The sequence below is a fragment of the Gallinula chloropus genome (assembly GCF_964237585.1).
Source record: "Gallinula chloropus genome assembly, chromosome: 4".
Taxonomy (NCBI): Eukaryota; Metazoa; Chordata; class Aves; order Gruiformes; family Rallidae; genus Gallinula; species Gallinula chloropus.
This window is the reverse complement of record NC_140088.1, coordinates 44,527,569-44,547,242: the sequence shown is the minus strand read 5'-3', so window position 1 is coordinate 44,547,242 and position 19,674 is coordinate 44,527,569. Positions and strand designations below refer to the sequence as shown.

General features: G+C 45.3%; 1 protein-coding gene across 5 annotated transcripts in view; it reads right to left on the bottom strand.

The window, feature by feature from the left end:
* The window catches only part of RGS6 (regulator of G protein signaling 6), a gene marked incomplete at both ends in the record, with an annotated part of 295,933 nt that overhangs the window by 57,195 nt on the left and 219,064 nt on the right, over nucleotides 1-19,674 (bottom strand). For all 5 annotated transcript variants that reach the window (XM_084263444.1, XM_084263445.1, XM_084263446.1 and 2 more), the window contains 8 exons: nucleotides 2,181-2,242; nucleotides 2,706-2,804; nucleotides 3,451-3,525; nucleotides 4,031-4,112; nucleotides 7,807-7,883; nucleotides 13,406-13,470; nucleotides 16,202-16,253; nucleotides 18,949-19,055. In XM_084263444.1, coding sequence (XP_084119570.1) covers nucleotides 2,181-2,242; nucleotides 2,706-2,804; nucleotides 3,451-3,525; nucleotides 4,031-4,112; nucleotides 7,807-7,883; nucleotides 13,406-13,470; nucleotides 16,202-16,253; nucleotides 18,949-19,055 — 619 coding nt within the window. The remainder of the gene's footprint in view (nucleotides 1-2,180; nucleotides 2,243-2,705; nucleotides 2,805-3,450; nucleotides 3,526-4,030; nucleotides 4,113-7,806; nucleotides 7,884-13,405; nucleotides 13,471-16,201; nucleotides 16,254-18,948; nucleotides 19,056-19,674) is intronic.

Below are 19,674 nucleotides of genomic sequence, written 5' to 3'. Positions count from 1 at the left end.
CTGGTAAAGCACAAATGTATCTTCTTAATAAAAAGAACTAGTGTTGTAGTTTTATGTGGCTGGGTTCTAGTGGAGAAGGGGGCTGCAGGGGTGGCTTCTGCAAGGAGCAGCCAGAAGCTCTCTGCAGGCCCCACAGAGCAAACACCAGCCAGCTCAAGGCCGGAGTCATTGCTGACCAAGGCCAAGCCCATTAGCAATGGTCACAGTACCTCTGGGAATCACATTTAGGAGAAAAAACCTGCAAGCAGCTGTTTTTTGCCCCCAGAGAAGGGAGTGAGAAGATGTGAGGAGCTGTGCAGACACCAAGGCCAGGGAAAGCAGGGCAAGGGGAGTTGGGGAGCAGGTGCCAGATAGAGAGATTCCCCTGCAGCCTGTGGAGAAGATCATGGTGAAGCAGGCTGTTCCCCTGCAGCCTCATGGACGGGGAGCAGAGCTCCCATCTTCAGCCTGTGGAGAGACCCAACGCCAGAGTGGTTGGTGACGACTGAAGGATCCTGTGACCCCATGAGAAGCCTGTGCTGGACCAAGCTCCTGGCAAGGAAACTTGCAGCCTATGAAGAGACTGACCTGGTTTGCTGGGGGTCTTGTGACTCTGGGGGGGACCAGGCTGGAGCAGTCTGGGCCTGAAGAGAGCCACACTGAGGCGGCTGGTGAGGAGATGATGCCCCAACAGAAAGGACTCATGGAGACGTTCATGGAGGACTGTCTCCTATGGGTGGGACTCCATGCTGGAGGAGGGGAAAGGTGTGTGGAATGCCCCCCACCCAGCTAAGAAGGAAAACAGCCTGTGAGGAACTGACTGAGAACCCCATTCCCATGCTACAGTTGAGGGGGAACAAAATCATGGCTAAAATGAAGTCTGCAAAGAAGGGAGGTGTGGGGGAAGGTGCTTTAAGATCTGGCCGCACTTCTCATTACCTGATTTTGGTGTCACTAGGTGTGCAGTGTTGTTGTAATAAATTAGAGAGTTTTCTTTCCTTTATTCCGTGTTGAGTCTGTTTTGCCCATGACACTAATTGCAGAATGATCTCTCCCTGTCCTTACCTCGACTCCTGAGCTTCTCAATATATATTTTCTCCACTGTCCAGCTGAAAAGGGGAGTGACGGAGTTACTTTGGTGGGCATTTGGCCTCCAGCCAGGGTCCAACCACCACTAGAAAGCCCAAAACATATATATGAATGTGCTAATTCCAGTTGCACAATATAGTGCATGCAGGCTTTCAGGAAGCCTCTGAATATTTTGTTTTTAATTGGATAAGTTTTAATTTGAATTGTTAAACTTCACGAGTCAATAGGAACTTACTCTGGGACTCTGGCCATTTAATTTGCCAGGTTTAGTAACACATGCTAATTATAGGTGCAGGCACTGTGCAAAGCACATTTCATAGAGTAACGGCTTTTTAATTTGCTTAAATAAAAATTCCTCTATTATTTCTCTACAAGGTGCCAGCCTTATGTCCCTCATGTTCAACATAGTTTTGCTCTAGAAGAGATGTCACTGAAAAGCACGCTGTTCCCAACATTTGTCTCAGGGATTCCTCTGCAAGCCTGCCTACCTTACAAACACGTAAGTAAAGGAGCTGTCGTTCTCAATTAAATTTGAGCTTGCTCTTTGCCTGTTCATACTTTCCTACCAGAACTAAATACTCAGCATGTCAAACTGTGCCTTGATTTGCCTTTATGAGAAATCCACTTCTTAAGTGATTCTGCCTTGAGTGGTTCAGGTACAACCCCCGTCCTTCCCGTAGGGTTTCATCCATGTAAGTGGGAGCTGAAACTGGTCCTACAATCCCAGTATGAACATGGACATGAACACCACATGCAAAAAGATGCAAATGCAGCTTGTTCCCCGGAGCTGTGCCAGACTAACGAGGGATACGGACTGGTAGTTCACCCAGAAAAGAAAAAAAGAAGAAACACTGCAAGGGTACTTTCTTCTGTGGCTAATAATTCTTTTGCTTTTACAGCATAACAGTATTTTTCACCTCCTTTTCGTCTGTGGCCAGAGAGAGATTGCAGAAGCATCTGTGGCCAGCAGACAGGCAGCATGGCTGATCAGGTATGGGGAAGGACTGTTGCACAGAAAGAAGACCAGGCTTTGTGTGTTCCCACTCGCTTCCTGTTTCTGGAAATGCCAAAGTGAAGATGAAGAAAGAATGGGAAATCATGGGGACACTCACCTTTCTGCTACTTTGGACATCTTTAAACAATGTCTCTCTATCTGCACGTTCAGAAAAGTTATCTGAGGAGAGAGAGAGATGACAAGGACTTTATCAACCCAGGAGCTCTACAGAATGAATTGATCATGTGCCAACACGCTATTGATTTCTCTTTCCAAACAGCTTGAAGTAACTCAGAAGGAAATGAGAACCTTCCCAAGGTATTGGAAGCAGCTTATTAACTGCTTCCAACAGGAGTCTCTGTTTCCCATGGCAAAGTCCCAGGGGAAGCTTCAGAAGACATGATTAAAAGCAGGAAAGGCACATATTTGGGGCTAAGGTTCCTAGACTACTCAAGGTGCAATGCGATCCCCTTTTTACATCTCACACTTCTAATTCTCTGACTGGCATCACAAGACCAATAACAGTTTTACAGCACATTAGCACTCTGCTATGAACTAGCTCTTCATAGCAGCCCACAATGTTGCCTGTGATGGAAAAAGCTCCAGATAACAGTTCTCAGCTGCCATATAACCATCTACTTACTTGTTTCCGGAAATCCTCTTTTGTAGTTTTCCGTACCGGTTGGGAGGGCACGTGTACAGGGCTCTGGGGCTGAGACTCCTCTGTAACCCCATACACTGACTGTGAGGAAACAACAAACAAACAGAAGGGATTAGGGCATTTTCCTCTGTCATGCAATGAGGAGAAGTGCAACATGCAAAGCAGAAAGGTGACAAGCCAGCATTTTCCTAGTGTTTATATCCACACTGGTCAATAATCAGCATGGAGCAAAATTTACAGATCAGACCATACTTGCAGATGCCTGCACTTGGAAGGCGTCCAGGCACATTAAGAAAAGGATTTATTTTACATGTTCACAGAATCACAAGGTTGTAAAAGACCTTTAAGATTACCAAGTCCAACCATTCCTGTCCTGTGCTAAACCATATCCCTAAGTACCTCATCTACCCATCTCTTGAACACAGCCAGGGTCGGTGACTCAACCCCCTCCCTGGGCAGCCTGTTCCAGGCCCCGACAACTCTTTCAGTGAAGAACTTTTTCCTGACATCTGATCTAAACCCTGCCCTGGCACAGCTTCGTGCCATTTCCCCTTGTCCCATCTCCTGTCCCCTGGCTGAGGAGACCATCGCCCACCAAGGTCTTTTCCAACGTAGTCATTCTGTGATTCTGTGAAGTGATGTTCTGTAGGTGTCAAGTGGGATTTGCATTAAAACCAAAGTAAAACCAAACACAAAGCCCTCTGCAAACCCAGAAACTCAAACTGACCTTTTTCACCTTCTGTGGGTTTTTCATACGACGACACTTTCTAATGTCCATTTCTGTGGTGTTCACACAGCCCGGCTGAAAAGAGATGGCAGCTGTGTTACTGCTCTGTTTACAATCCACATGCTACCTCACCTTTCTAAAATATCTAGTTAGATCTTGTCCAAAACTCTTTCCTGACTTTTTCCCCCATGAATTATCCTTGCTAACAAAACATCTCAGCATCCAATTCATTTACTCATAAACTTTGGCACCAGAAGGAAATATCTCCCTGAAGAGGGGAGGTTTTTCTCAGAAGTCTGAGGCAAACTGGGTAAGCTGCTTTGCTTTTTTATGCACACTAAATAATTCTCGAAACTTCTCATTTATCATTGTATTGCCAAATCAATATAGTTCCATGCACACACAAGCCTAGAATGTCTGAAATAGTCTGGCAGACGCTTGCTGCATTTTGAACTGCGAGGAGAATCCATGTGGTGATTTTAAAGCCAGCATCTCTGTGTGATACATGGCACAGAGTTCACTATCATTAAACTTTTCCTGTCAAAACCTGGAAAACCCCATCATTCAAAAAGAGCTTTACCACAGGCCTGTGCACATCCCAGAATGCTCTTTCTTGGCTGTCCAAAATCTTTCTTTCTGTTTTATCCTTTTTTCTGTCAATTCTGAAAACAAAAGCATAAACATACGAGTTGGCATGAGAGTAATGCTTTCTTCATTGTTATTATTAACCATTAACCATTATTACTAATCATTATTATTAACCATTGTTATTATTAACCATTAACACAAGCTGGGGTTTTTAACTCCATGGTGAAAAAGAGTAAGTATCAGAAATCCACTTTTTTGTACAGTAACATCACGCTCCTGCTGGCAAGGCCACGTGCCATGAACAAAATATTACTGTTTTTATTCCAGTACGTGTCAAAAGAGATTTTCCTATTATGATGTAAAATTTCCTTTAACACCTGTTTTTTCACCCAGAGAGGAAAGCAATCTTTCCGAATACTCCGTTCCCAGACTGATTTGTCAGGCTGAGGAAGTTCATGTCTGGCTTTGGCTTTGTCAGGAGACCCATCAAGACCTCTCTACTCCAGGTGAAGCTTTTGGTTGATGCTGGACAGAAGTCCACGTCGGGAGGCCCTATGGTGCCCCAGCAGCACCTCTGGCATGACCACAGAGTGCGATGGGGCAGGTCTCCAGTGCTCACCCTAGAGACATGCGGCTGGGCCAGCGCAACTAACTCCGTAATTTTAGTCCTGATTCAGCTTTGACTTGTGCAGCAAAGGTGATTGGAGGATTGTTCAGAACAACCCTCCCTCCATCTCTGGCAGCACTGAGCAACTTGCTTCTGGTGCCTCACTCCAGGACTTGGCTCTGCACGTGAGCGCAGCAAACTTATCACCAGCTTGCAAGAACTACTTGTGGAGAGACTGGGTAAGGCACAGGGAAGGATGAACTGCTTTTGCCTCCAAAGCAGGATTGAAAAGCTGACAGCGTCCCAGTGCTGGGTTTCTGTATTGCTGCCACCTGGGAAAATCAAAGCAGTGAGGAAAAAAAACCCATGTCAGCTGGGATTTCTGACCATCAGGTCCTGCCTGCTCTGTATTTCCTTCCTGAGGCTCAATGATCCTTGGCTAAGCGTGGACTAGAAAAGGTATAAGGAGACAGGGGACTGAAAATGAAGTTTCTGAACACCCCTCCCTACAAAAAGCCCGAGTCCTCCACAGTTCGGCATCACTCAGGATATTCTCCCTGCAAGGCTGTGATGAGAAACCAGCTCTGTCCTTGCACATAGAGCAGCCACCAATCAGCAGTTGCCGTACTGCGCTGAGGAGCAAGCACAGGCACCCAGCCCAAAACCTCTGAGCAAGCCAATCCCTTCATGCTTGGCCAAAGGGAAGGTGAAATCTTCACCCAATCTCACAGTACACACAAACTGGAGGGACTCTTCAGTAAGATCCATGAATTGTCTTCATGAGGGCTTCGTGCTGAACCCAGGTTCTCAGTTCATATCCCAAAACTTGCTGGTAACTCAATATTGCATATTTTAAAATACTTCACATTCCTTGGGAAGGAATAACAGCTTGAATCAGTACAGGATGGGTCTGACCTGTTGGAGAGGAGCTCTGTGGAGAAGGACCTGGGGGTCCTGGTGGATGACAGGTTGGCCAAGAGCCAACAGTGTGCCCCGGGGGCCAAGAGAGCCAATGGGATCCTGAGGGGCATCAAGAAGAGTGTGGCCAGCAAGTCAAAGGAGGTGATCTACCCCCTCTAGTCTGCCCTGGTCAGGCCCCACCTGGAGTATTGTGTCCAGTTCTGGGCTCCCTGGTACAAAAAAGACAGTGATGTCCTGGAGAGAGCCCAGAGGAGGCTATGAAGGTGATTAATGGCCTGGACCATCTTCCCTGTGAGGAAAGGCTGAGTGAGCTGGGACTGTTCAGCCTTGAGAAAAGAAGACTGAGAGAGGATCTGATCAATGGTTATCAATATCTGAAGTGTGGGACACAGGGGGAAATGGCCAGCCTCTTCTCAGTGGTCTGTGGGGACAGGACAAGGGGCAATGGCCTCAAGTTGGAGCACAGGAAGTTCTGCACCAATCTGGGGAAGAACTTTTTCCCAGTGAGGGTGACAGAGCCCAGGGACAGGCTGCCCAGGGGGTCTCCTTCTCTGGAGAGATTCAAGACCCATCTGGACGCCTCCCTGGGTGACCTGTCCTAGGGAGCTGCTTTGGCAGGGGGGTTGGACCTGATGATCTCTGGAGGTCCCTTCCAACCCCTACAATTCTGTGAAACTACAAAGACACAACATAAACAGCTCTGGGGCTGCAGTTCTGGAGCAATGTAAGTACAGTGATGGGAATCCTGTGTACAAATGAAGATGTGGAAGGCAGAGCATAACTCGCTAAGCTAGGAGAATGTTTTCAGGTATTTTTGGTTTCACTTTTATAGTTAATTCAGGGCTGTGAATTCTTGAAAGGATTCCTGAACTTGAAGACTGAACCACCGCATGAACTGGAAACCAATCAGCTGAAACTTGTCAGCAACAGAAGCTGGTGGTCACCAGTCCGTGCTTACATTCCGAAGAAAACTGAATGGAGGGAAGATGAATATGCAACAGTGATCACGTAAAAAATCTGCTATTTACATCTCTTAGCTAATGATTGCCTGTTGTGGACAGAATGCAGAATTTTGGTTTGACTTAGAGTTTTTAATTCTTTTTCTCATCTTGGCAATAAACCTTTAAGTCACTTTTTAATAACAATTGTTATCTTAACTTCTAATTTTCTCTTCCAAACAGAACACTGGTATTCTGGTCGGTAGAAATCCCTTAATTACCTTGTAAATTAAAGGATAATAACCATGCACTTAAATAGCACATAATTACAATGTTATTAAGCAAAGAATTAATCAAAATTCCAGAGTTAATCAAATATAGAGACATGTACCTCAGCCACACCCTCAAGATATGACGGTCTTTAACATTTTAGCATCTAATGCTGAAGGTGCAAATTCCTTCCAGTGGTACAGAGTGTCAAGTTACCAGTGTTTTCCTGCATCATCTTCACAAGCCTTTACATTTTAGAGGTGACAACAATAGGCACAAAATGGAGGTGAAAGGGTTTAGGTACTACTTTATAGAGAGCAGTAGATATGGACCATAACCATTTTGCAGCAATAATGAAAACATGCTTAAAGCATTGAGAGGCTTCAAACTGTTTTCACAAGGGGAGACGTGGGGGGAAAAAGATATTTCAGTTATGAGCAGAGGAGAGGAAAAACCCATGTGCTAAATCTGAGTAAGCTTCATGTAAGCGGTAGTCAATTCTCCACACTGATTTAGTAGCACAAGTCGGACTAGGGGTGCAGCAGAGTAAATTGGGGACTGATAGAAATGAGAAAACCAAAGCCACTGTGCTGTAAATACCTCCCTGATGATCCCTTTGAAGTGGCAGTGCTTATAAACGCAGAAATACTTTCCAAGCATGTAAGTAACACAGAGAGATGACAAAGTTCTGTTCCTTCCACTTCTACGAAACAAAACTACTACACAAAAGTAGAAGCAGAGCAGGTAAGTGAACTGCCCAAGCTCTCATGGTTAATACTGCCTCAGGAGCTCCTGACCAACATGGCCAAGCACAGGTCATTAAAGGCATCTTTCAGATGCTGGTGCAAACCTTCAGAACTGGGTTCCTAGTCCGCTGGTGATTAAAAACTAACCAACACCTTCTGAGCTTAATTGCAATAAAGACTTCTTTTTAATTGCAGTTAAAACTTTTTGAGAAGTTTTATCAGTACAGACTGCCCTCCTCTTGACAGCTCTGAATGCTACTGCAGTTCAGTGCTCCGGATTACTCACTTCACTTGCGCCTCAGCTTGCATGAAGATGAATTCCCACTTTCTTGCAAATGCTCTCTGAAGTCTTGCCAAGTTTTCCTGACAAAAGACAAAAATAGTAAGAACAATTAATCCCTGTAATTATAACAACTGCATAGAAGCACAGTTAGCATGGCGGGTGTTTATTTTATACCCACCCACCCCCCCCCCCCCCCTTTTTTTATTTCCCCTCTAAGCTGGAAAACTCATGACATAAAATTCAACATTGTCTCCAGGTGAATCATAGAATCAATGGTCTGGGTTGGAAGGGACGCCAGGGATCACAGAGTTCCCACCCCCCTGCCACAACCTCCAGGCCTGGAGCTACACAAGGTTGCCCAGGGCCCCATCCAACCTGGCCTTGAACACCTCCAGGGACAGGGCATCCACCACCTCTCTGGGCAGCCTGTTCCTGGCAGGAAGTATTTTGCCGGAAGAGCAAGGCCTTAACAGATCGTTTCGGGCAGCTGAGGTGGCCCTGTCAAGGAAATGCAACTGAGTGCGATGAAGACAGCCTGAGCTCTACTACAAAAATAATGATGGACTTGCTCCCAAAAGATAACACCAAGAAGCTTTGCAAAGCTGATGACTTTGATTTCTGATAGCAGGTGGCTGCCACCTGCACGCTTTGCCTCTCGTCCCCATTTCCCTTTCCTCCCACCACCACCCTCTTCAGGCTTTTGCGAAGGTGCAAAGCCTGAGCATCCCTTGCTGTGCTCAGTCCTGGTCACTTCTGAGAGCATTACACAGCTGCACAGCACTGAAGGCTGGGGACTGCCAGGGTGATTCATCAACGGAAATAGCTCGTTTGTCTGAAACACGCACATGGCTGACTGCAAAGATGGGGTCCAGGCACAGCCTTGCTCTGCAACTGAAGTAAGAGCTCTGGTCCAGACCCGTTACAGAGGGTGTCGTGGTCTGCACATTTGGAGGTGGACGTGACTTCATCACAGCTCAAGGTCAGGAGCATGGCCAGAATTTCAGGCTCAAAGGCCACCCCAAAGTCACATGTTCCAACCCACCTTGATAAGGAAGACTACAAGACTAGAAGACCTGATGCTCTTCTCCATTACAGCTGGACCAACTATTGCAATTAAAAAAAAAAAAATTGAAAAATTAATTGATAATAATTTAGCACTGGAACAGGCTGCCCAGAGGGGTGTGGAGTCTCCTTCTCTGGAGATATTCAAGACCATGATAGTAGGGAAAATACTATGGATTGCCCTGAGGACTCCTCAGTGGAGCCACCATTGCACATCCCATCGGAAATCTCCCTGTGACCTGTTGAGAATATCTGCTGCCCCCCTAAAGTGCCTATATACAGATGCGCATAGCATGGGTAATAAAGAGGAAGAGTTAGAGATCTTTGTGCGGTCGCAGGGCCACAATCTCATTGCATCCACAGAGACGTGGTGGGACAGCCTGGATGACTGGCACACTGTCATGGATGGCTATGTGCTTTTTAGGAAAGATAGGCTAGGGTGGCGAGGTGGAGGAGTTGCTCTTTATGTAAGAGAGCAGCTAGAATCTATTGAACTCCAGTCGTATGCAGTCTAGACAATTTCTGTAGTGTGTAGAAGACAATTTCTTGCTACAGATGGTGCAGGAACCTACAAGGGGAGGGTGGGTACTGGACCTTGTTTTTACCAACAAGGAGGGACTCATTGGGGAAGTGAAGGTCAGGGGCAGCTTGGGACAAAGTGACCATGAAACGGTAGAGTTCAAGATCCTGAGTGGAAGAAGCAAGCCAAAAAGTAGGATAGCTACCCTGAATTTTAGAAGAGCAAACTTTGATCTTTTCCGCAACCTAATAGGAGCTGTCCCCTGGGCTACGCTGTTAGAAGGTAAGGGAGCCTGTGAGAGCTGGGTAGCATTCAAACAGCGCTTCTTCCAAGCACAGGACCGGTGCATCCCTTTGAGCAAGAAATCGGGAAAGAGTGGCAGAAGACCTGCGTGGACGAGCAGGGAGCGAATGAGTAAACTCAAAGGGAAGCAGAAGGTCTATGAACTGTGGAAAAAGGGTCTGAGCACCTGGGAATAATATAGGAATGTTGTCAGGGCCTGTAGGGATGCAACTAGGAAGGCTAAAGCCCACTTGGAATTGAAACTGGCAAGGGACGTAAAGGATAATAAAAAGGGGTTTTTAGATATGTGAATAGTAAGAGGATGACCAGGGATAATGTGGGTCCCTTGCTGAATGAGGTGGGAGTCCTGGTAACAGGAGATGCTGAGAAGGTGGAGATACTGAAAGCCTTCTTTGCTTCGTTCTTCACTTCAAAGGCCCCTCAGGACCCACAGACACTGGAAGAAAGTAATAGAGTTTGGGAAATGAAGAGCTTCCCTCTGGTTGAGGTGGGGGTGGTCCAGGAGCGGCTCAAAGGGATTAACGCACATAAATCCATGGGCCTGGATGGGATGCATCCATGTGTCCTGAGGGAGCTGGCAGAAGTGATTGCTGAGCCGCTCTCTATCATCTTCGACAGGTCTTGGAGAACAGCAGAAGTGCCTGAGGACTGGAGGATGGCCAATGTCACTCTGGTCTTTAAAAAGGGCAGGAAGGAGGATCCCAGCAACTACAGGCCAGTCAGCCTCACTTCTCTCCCTGGAAAGGTGATGGAACAGTTTGTTCTGGATGCCATCTCCAAGCAGTTGGAAGAGAAGAAGGTCATGAGGAGTAGTCAGCATGGATTCACCAAAGGCAGATCATGCTCAACTAGTCTCATAGCCTTCTATGATCTCATCACCGGTTGGGTAGATGGAGGGAGAGCAGTGGATGTCATCTACCTTGACTTCAGCAAGGCTTTCGATACTGTCTCCCATGACATCCTGATAACAAAGCTGAGAGAGCACGGGATAGATGAGTGGACAGTGAGGTGGGTTGAGAATTGGCTGTCGGACCAAGCTCAGAGGATGGTGATCAGTGGAGCAGAGTCCAGCTGGAGACCTGTGACTAGTGGTGTTCCCCAGGGCTTGGTGTTGGGTCCAGCCCTGTTTAATATTTTCATTGACGACCTTGATGAGGGAATAGCTTCCACCCTCAGCAAGTGCCGATGAGACAAAGCTGGGAGCAGTGGCTGACACACAGGAACACTGTGCTGCCATCCAGCGAGACCTGGACAGGCTGGAAAGCTGGGCAGGGAGAAACCAGATGAGATTCAACAAAAGCAAGTGTAGAGTCTTGCACCTGGGAATGAATAACCGCTGGAATCAGTACAGACTGGGGGTGACCTGCTGGAGAAGAACTCTGTGGAGAAGGACCTGGGGGCCCTGGCAGATGTCAGGTTGGCCATGAGCCAGCAGTGTGCCCTGGGGGCTGAGAGCACCAATGGGATCATGGGGGGCATCAGGAGGACTGTGGCCAGCAAGTCAAAGGAGGTGATCTACCCCCTCTACTCTGCCCTGGTTAGGCCCCACCTGGAGTATTGTGTCCAGTTCTGATCTCTGGAGGTCCCTTCTAACCCCTATAATTCTGTGAATAATGAGCACTACTAGTTCTACTGCTATTCTTTATATAACTTTTCCTTTTATTTCAAGAAAGTGCTTGAGCACAAGCAGTTTAATGCCAGAAGAAATCTTTCTATTATTTACTTTAGCCTCTTGTATAACAGAAGGTATAGAGCTTGGCCCTGTCATCACCATGTAAGAGTCTCAGCCCATACACAGAGAGGAAAAGAGTTAATCAAATGATTTACACCTCTGTTGAACTGTGATGATTCCCTTACCTGTGGTGACAAGGAAGAACTACTTGCAATTATCTGCAAATTTTAATTATTATTTTTTAATTACATTCACGTGTTTCCTTCTGAAATAAATATGCTGAAACCAGTGAAACACCACCAATATAAGCAATATCTGAATTGTGCTTATGTTTGGCCAGTTATAAATAAAATTGGATGCAATTATCCAAGCTTAATGATACCATCAAGACCCCTGCTGTATCAGTATAAATTTGAGGTGAAGGGTTGTCTATTAATATGAGGTGGGGGGGCTGGGGAGGGGGGCTGTCTATGAACGCTGCAAGCAGAACCTAAAGATGAGAAGACATCCCCTGAGGGGCTCTGTAGACATTCTCTTTGGAACTCCTGGTCAGTGCTCATGCCTGCAGAGAAACACACCCATGCTCCATCTCCAAGAACATGTACTAAATGTACAGGGCTCCTTCCCACACCTGTAAGCCGGTTTCTCTTGCCTTTGCTCAGCTTCCATCTCCATTGCTGGATCTGCTTCAGCTGCCATAATGACTAGGAAGAGTCAGTGCCATTCTTATCTGATTGTCTCTAATTAAGAGAGCAAAGTTTGAATGCGGAAGCAATCTCTAATTGTGCAATGCAATATTCACAAGAAAAATGAGGGACTGCCAAGATCTAATTATTTGCCATCACTGGAGCATTGCTCCTCTCTGTAGACAACGATGTGCAAAAGTACTTAGCCATAACCTTGCTGCATATGTGTGGGAGTATGCATGCTGCTGAACAGCCTTTTGTTGCTTTATGATAGATCTTTAGAGTACTTACAGTTAATTGGTTGGCTGTGAGCAATTTTAATGGTTTTTAATAATGAAATCAACAATATGAAGAAGAGAAAACTCAGCAAAAGGATGTGTAAGTGCATGCAGATTGTTATGTTCCTTCCTTTCTGCCTGCATGTCAAGATTAGAACTCTTGATACTCCCAGCTGGACTAGATAAGCCGCACTTCCCTTCACTAAAAGGGCCGATTCGCATGTATCCATGTGCACACAAGTCCCAAAATGTAGAAGGTAAGGAAGAAGGAAAAAGTCCATTCCTGGGGAAAAAAAAAACCCTAAAATATATGCCAGAGAAATGTTTTCACTGCAGTAAACATGAACACAGAAGGCTACTAGAACCAGCTTTAAAGAAACTCTCCAGTGAAAACCTCCACATCTGAAATTCAGCCAGAAAGAAAAAAAAAACCCAAAACAAATCCGTATGATAGCAAGAAAAGTTAGGCTGGTCAGAGCATTACATTGCTGGTATGCAAAGAACCTCACAGCAGCCCTGCCTCTCCTGTCTTCATCTTCTTACTCCTCTCCACGCAAACCCTGCACAATCTGAAGCCAAGGTCAGGGATATTTTTATAGATAAACATTTCATATCAGAAAATATGCCCTGAAATAGTTTTTGTATGGCATGATGAAATCAGTCCAAGTGTAATATCAGAAAACTTTCCTCTTAAGGCCAGTAACTAGCAGGGTCATCAGCCATTTAATTGCCCAATAATGCACCTGAAAACCATAATTTTCATGTAATTATATCTGCTATATAAAGCAGGAGCTGTTAACTGGAAAAAAGAAACCAATGTAAACTTCTGTGTAATTTGCCCCAATTTTGGAGGGCTGGCTATACAGCAGAAGCTTTAATTTGAGATGCTGCAAAGCCAGGGAAGTTCCTGAGTCACATTCCTGATGTTGCCTCCAGATCAACCTCCACACAATTCTGACAAATTAAAAAAAAAACAACAGACACAGTAAAGGTTGACCCCAAAGCACAAACCAGCAGCATTCAGTTGGCAAGCAAAGCTCCCCCCCCCCCCAGCTTTAAACTCTAGCAGCAGTGTACCTACGGCTTCATAATCCGCCAGCTCCAGCCTAGCTTTGTTCTGCATGGTCCGTTTGCAAAGATAGATGGCTAAAAGGAGAAACAATTACAGACAGATTATTAGGACTAGATCTTTAGAAAGAAAAATAAGTGCACTCATCAGAAAGCAACATGAGCCAAGAAATAAGTAAGAGGGTTGAACACCCAGCTGACATTACCCACTAGTAATCTCAGAGGCCTTAAACATCTGGGACATCTCATTTAGAAGTGCTGAGAGTAGATGCCAGAACCTAACTAGATGTCTGAGAAAGGCACGACTGCTTCTGGGACTGGTAAAAGATTTAGCATTAGCAACCTGTTCCACTCAGCACTTTGGGAACGTGCCTGCTAAAGTGAGCAGCCCTGCACTTCTTTTCCCCTTTTGTTAAGATAGACAGACAGACAGATAGATAGATAATGAAAAGCCCCAGCATATTGAAATTAAAACAGAAATATGGGCCAGATCTTAAAGGTATGACCCAAGTGGGCTTTTTTCATGTGCTCCATCCACTTTACACATTTGAAATGGTTAAGAAAAGCCTTCCCATGTTTCACCATGGGCAGACACTGCAACAACCGATGCGGTTTGGGATTCTGAGGGTCTCAATGATCCAAGTGCACAGTATCAAACCAGTTCCGGGCTGCCTTCTGGGAAAGCCTCAGCTGGACCTCCTGGCTCACCCCATTTCTATGGGCATGAACCCAAGCACAACCTGGGTAAGGCAGTCAGGTCTGAGTTATGGGAGAGAGGTTCTGGGATGGATCTAGACAGGATTGTATAGCTTCCTTGTGTTTCACCTCTCTCGTGCTGCAGGGTTAGGTACTTATTGTCCAACAGCACACCAGACTGGAGCAGGGTGGAAGGCAAAGCATCACATCATCCACATAAAGGTGCAATCCTTTTGAGAAAATTCCAGCTTTTCTTTGAAAATAGTGGGGTTTTACTTTGCTGATAAATACAATTTTCTCACACCTTCATAGATATTTCCCATTGGACACCTACTTTTCTATTTACAATAGACCAAAACCCCATCACTACTCGTGTAATGCTATTCCATGCTACTCCTATGACTCTAAACTTCATTTAACAAGCCAATATCAGACCCAATCAGTTAATGTATATTTATACACCTCAAGAGAAGTTTCATCTGTAAACCATTTACAACACCAAATAAAGTGAGAGTTGTCATCTCACAGTACTACTTCATGCTAGGCAGTGACCTGCTCTTAGCAAGTTAATTCCTCTCCTGTGGAATGGATCCATGTGAAGAACTGGATCCATGTGAAGATCCTGTGGAATGGATCCACGTGAAGAGAAAGAAAAAAAAAAATGAAGTGCTGCTGAGATCTCAGTTTTATCTGGGTCTACTGCTAGTTTGGGATTAATTCCTGGGAGGGCTCCATCTGTACAGACCGCTGACATGCAAAGACTGATTATAAGCATATGTTAGAGATTTCTGGGACAGATGAAAATCTGTCACTACAGAGCTCAGAGCTAACACAGTTGCAGCTTGTCCAGTGGTGGGTCAGCTCATACAGGTCTTTATTTTGAGGGGTACAGCTCCGCTGAATGCCCTTGTAGCACAAGTAGCTGACTGTGAAAACATTTATCAAACACTGCAGGAAAACCCCCAGAACTTCCCCCCTCAGACTGTTGTTCTGATACTTGCAGCATCCGTATTTGGCACAGCTCAGACAGTTACACAGGATGAGTGCAAAATCTGGGAATTATTCTACATATAGTGAACAGCATCATGGTTTCTCCTAAGCAGTTCCCTCACTGGGATAAATATGTAAACCTGTGCTAGCTTCCCTGCAGATGAGGACTACAAATGAGCTATCACATGACAGACACCATGGCAGGCTACTTCTCCACCCCGCCAGATGATTTCCAGAATCCATAATGATGAGTAATTATTTCCCAGGAAAGAAAAAAAACCCTGATTATTCAGGGAGGAGTCCTAAACTGATCTTAGATGGTAAGATATTGCAAAAGCAGCACTTCCAGAAGCTCCTGTTTTATGAGCACACACATGGATTCACTTCCTCTTCCAATGCCACACCAGGATGCAAAAATTGATTTTATCATTTAACTGTGAAAGAAGTGAAGTTCTGGAAGAGACAGAAACATTGCATGCAGACAGCTAAAGATAACACCACTGACATGCTTTCTTTATGTATTACCACCGTCTGCAGGCACTCACATGTTTAACGCACCGTGTTGTGGTTTATTAGCTCATAAACCATGCCCTGTCTTCTCTTTTTTACCAGCTATCAGCTGGTAATCTTAGAAAAAAGATGGGAAAAAATAAGCCTGTTGTCATATATCAGTGAACTTTTAACTGTTGGTTGCCATCCACTGGTTTATTGATCAACCAGATGAGTGCCCAGATGAGGTAACCTTGTATCGATCAACATATCAGATTCAGCTACAGATCAGAGGATGTTCTCCCACAAAAGCAATGTTGGTGTTATTTAAGATTCCCAAGGAGCAGTGTGCTCTGCTTGCCACAAATCTTGCCAAAATGAAGTGAGCTATGGGTGATTGAAGGTAATGGGAGGTAAAACCCTGGTCTTGACAGCTATAGCTCCATGGGCTTGAGACACTCCGGGATTTCATGTCTGAGCTGGGCACAAGCCTGTCTTTGATGCTGCAGTCTGACAAGAAACACTGCTGCTGAAGGATTTAGATGGCCAACAGTAATTATTTTAAGGACAATTTTTTTTTCTATCAAAAACGTCCTCTACAAAACTTTCTACAAAGGAAGAACTGTCTGCTCACCGTAATCTGTGTTTTCTGGTTCCCAGCAGTTTGAAGGCCAAAAGTATGGAGCCTAAGAAACAATATAAGCATTTTTTGTCATCTCAGAGGTGAAAAACAATTCAGATGTAGAAAATCATTACCAGTACAAAACAGAAGAATCACAAAGTCTTCAGCCCAGTCTCTGCCCTCAGGGGAAACACTGCCACAGATCACAGGAATTAAGGTTTTCCAGGGAAGTATCACCTCTAAGATTCCTCACTGCAAGTAAATACCGATGCTGTAACACAAGCAACTCTTGTGAAGGATGTGCAGTATCTTGGTGACATTTTAGACATTGTTGCCATCTCATCTGAACGTGGACCCCTTACCGTCTATACCCAGGAAATCACAGGCACCCCAAACCTTTTATCCCCCCCCCTTCACTTTTTTTTTTTAGAAGCATGAGAAACCTCATGGCCTTTTATATGTGCTACACACCCTTTGCCTTTTTTTGAGCAGCCACCAGCGTGGTTGGCAACCTACAAAACAATTTACTATTTCAATATAACAGATGGCAGAGGTCAAAACTCAGCCGATTAGAGCCGTTCTCAAAGCAGAAGTCCTGCTAAGCTGACTGCTTTTGTTTTCTATCCAGGCCTGCACGTTGCAGATGCTACCATTAATTAGGAGGTATTACTACATGTGGCTGTATTTCAGCTTTTAAGATGATTGAAAAAGAATGTCTCTGTGATCACACAAACTGCATAACACTGTTTTGTATTATGAATGTAGCACCACGAATGGGCATAGGACATTAAAAACACAAAGGCCACTCCTTGCACAGGGAGAACACATGGAGGGATCAAACAATACAGGGTTCAGTGCTCCTCACCGACACACTTCCTACAAACCTCACGATGAGCTGCTTGTTAAAGGAGGGACTAATGTTGAGGAAGAAAGTAGCAAGAAGGGAGTAACGAAAAAGAAAAATGATTCACAGAATCACAAGGTTGGAAAAGACCTTTAAGATCATCAAGTCCAACCGTTCCTGTCCTATGCTAAACCATATCCCCAAATACCTCATCTACCTGTCTGGTAAACACATCCAGGGAAGGTGATTCAACCCCCTCCCTGGGCAGCCTGTTCCAGGCCCTGACAATTCTTTCAAGGAAGAACTTTCTCCTAACATCTGATCTGACCCTGCCCTGGGGCAGCTTCATGCCATTTCCCCTTGTCCTGTCTCCTGTCCCCTGGCTGAAGAGACGATCGCCCACCTCTCTGCACCCTCCTTTCAGGTAACTGTAGGTGGTGATAAGGTCTGCCCTCAGCCTCCTCTTCTCCAGGCTAAACATCCCCAGCTCCTTCAGCCACTCCTCATAGGATTTGCATATCCTCATATGCTCCTCATGCGATTCAATCGGGTTATTTTTGCAGAACATGGCTTAGGAGAACTAGTGCAGGAGATGACAACAGTTGAAGAATAACCAAAAGTTGTAGGAAAAGATAAAGGCGAAAAACAGTCAATAAGCAGTCAAGACAATTTGCTGATGTGGTTTACACAGGCTTAAAATACAGAAAAGAAATTAAATGACAGTCCTCTTTTGAAATCTAACTCCTGAGAGCTGCACTGGGTAACGTCTTACAGGGTCCTTCTTTCACAAGAGGTAGAAATACAACTAAACAGACATTACTATTACCCCTGCTTCTGTTATGCCAGGCATGGCAAGAGGAGCAGGACTTTCGTAACAAGGGAACCGTCAAGAAAAATCTGTCTGAATGGTGCCAGGTAACCAGAAGGTGGGGTGAGATAAGGGGAGGTCTGCAATCTCCTGGGCTTCTTTGTTCACATGAGATAACACACCACCGTGTTAGCAGTAGGACAGTGAGCAAGGGCAGCAGCAGGTGCAAAGAGAACAGGCTTTAAAAAAAAAACAAAACCTGGTAAATGAGACAAAATAAATGTAAAGGAAGAAGGGAAGGGTGAACGGAAGGGAGGTCACAGGGAAGGTAAGGGAGCCGGCTAGGATCATGCAACAGCAAAACACAAATTCAGCCAGAGGGATTAGGCAGTAGGACTCCAGTTTTGCACTTAATGCTTCCTCTAAAGTTATACCTTGTGCCCAAAGGGAGTTGTTGCAGCACAAGCACTACTTTATCTAGGGGGTTGAGGGCAGCAGATTTTTTTTTGGAAAGGGCAGGGAACTCAGATGCAGGATGCTTTAAAAATTCAACATAACTGGAGGCACAGGGACACTGAGGGATAGACATGTCCCATCTTAGGTGGCTGTCAGTGTTACACATCCACTATAAAGAGCCAAAGCCTGAAGCTTGCCCCCTCCCACACCAATCTGTAACCAAGAGAGGATAAAAATGTGAATTTTCTGCTGCACCACAGCTTGAATGTCCAAGCTCCAAAGTCTGTCCTGGTTGATTCTGTACAGGAAGGTGGCTACTCAATTCTGTGTCATGGTTAGAACCTAAAAACCATTTTATTTCTCCTGATTTAGTTCAACTCTGAGTACAACAGCCTTGAAATCACATACAAAAAGTAATCACAGGGCATATCAGTTTGTCCATGTAAAAACTGTGGGTCAGAAAATAGAAGAGAGTGATTTAAAGATCTAAAGCAGATCTTTTTGAAGGGAGTTCGTAAGTTCTTCTCTACCAAGAGAGCTTCAATCCTGGCTATGCAGGCCCAAGAGGTGCTGAGGGCTAAGGAACAGGTGATTTCAGCAGTATTATTGCAGGGATGGTAGAAGGGGCCACAAGAGAGGCAGGGGGCTCACCTGGAAACGATAGAATGTCCCATCATCTTTCAGGGTGAGGACATGGTCTGAGATTGGAAAGACATAACCCTGTGCAGCAATAAGACTTCCCAGGTGTATTGCTTCTCCTGTGAAAGACAGAAAACGGCAGGGACGTGTCAGGAAGAGGTGCACTCCACACCCCTCTGCTTTCAGCCACAGCCCTGTTGAGGGATGACTCACGTGAAGACCAGGTGCACTCACACCTCTGTACCCACACCGCATCCTCACGCCTTCCAACCGAACCGTGCGAACCAGGAGAGCGGAAATCAGCCTTACAATGCAGATGAAACACTGCTGAAATGTTCAACCTGCTGGGTTTATGCTTACAAAATGTCACAAAGCAGTTCAGTGCTGGAGTCTGAAATTCAATTCCAAGCGCATTATCCACCGTGGGAGTCAGCTCACATCAGGTGAAGCCAGTTCCATCAGTGAACCCCACTTGCCTCTACCAAATCCAACAAACACCTGCAACACCAGGTTGTTTGCAGCACATTTATTCATAAGGACAAATCCTGTCACCATAGCTTTGGCATTCGTTAGAGGAAACGTGGAGGCAAAAGTGGGGATACACATCCTAGCACTGCCAGGGCAACCTTCAACCTTCACTGACACAGAGGTGCATCTGCACAGATTTTCAACCAATGTCACCTGTCAAAAGCTGCATCAACTTTGTCAGAGTTGCAATATACACATCAGCTGCTCACG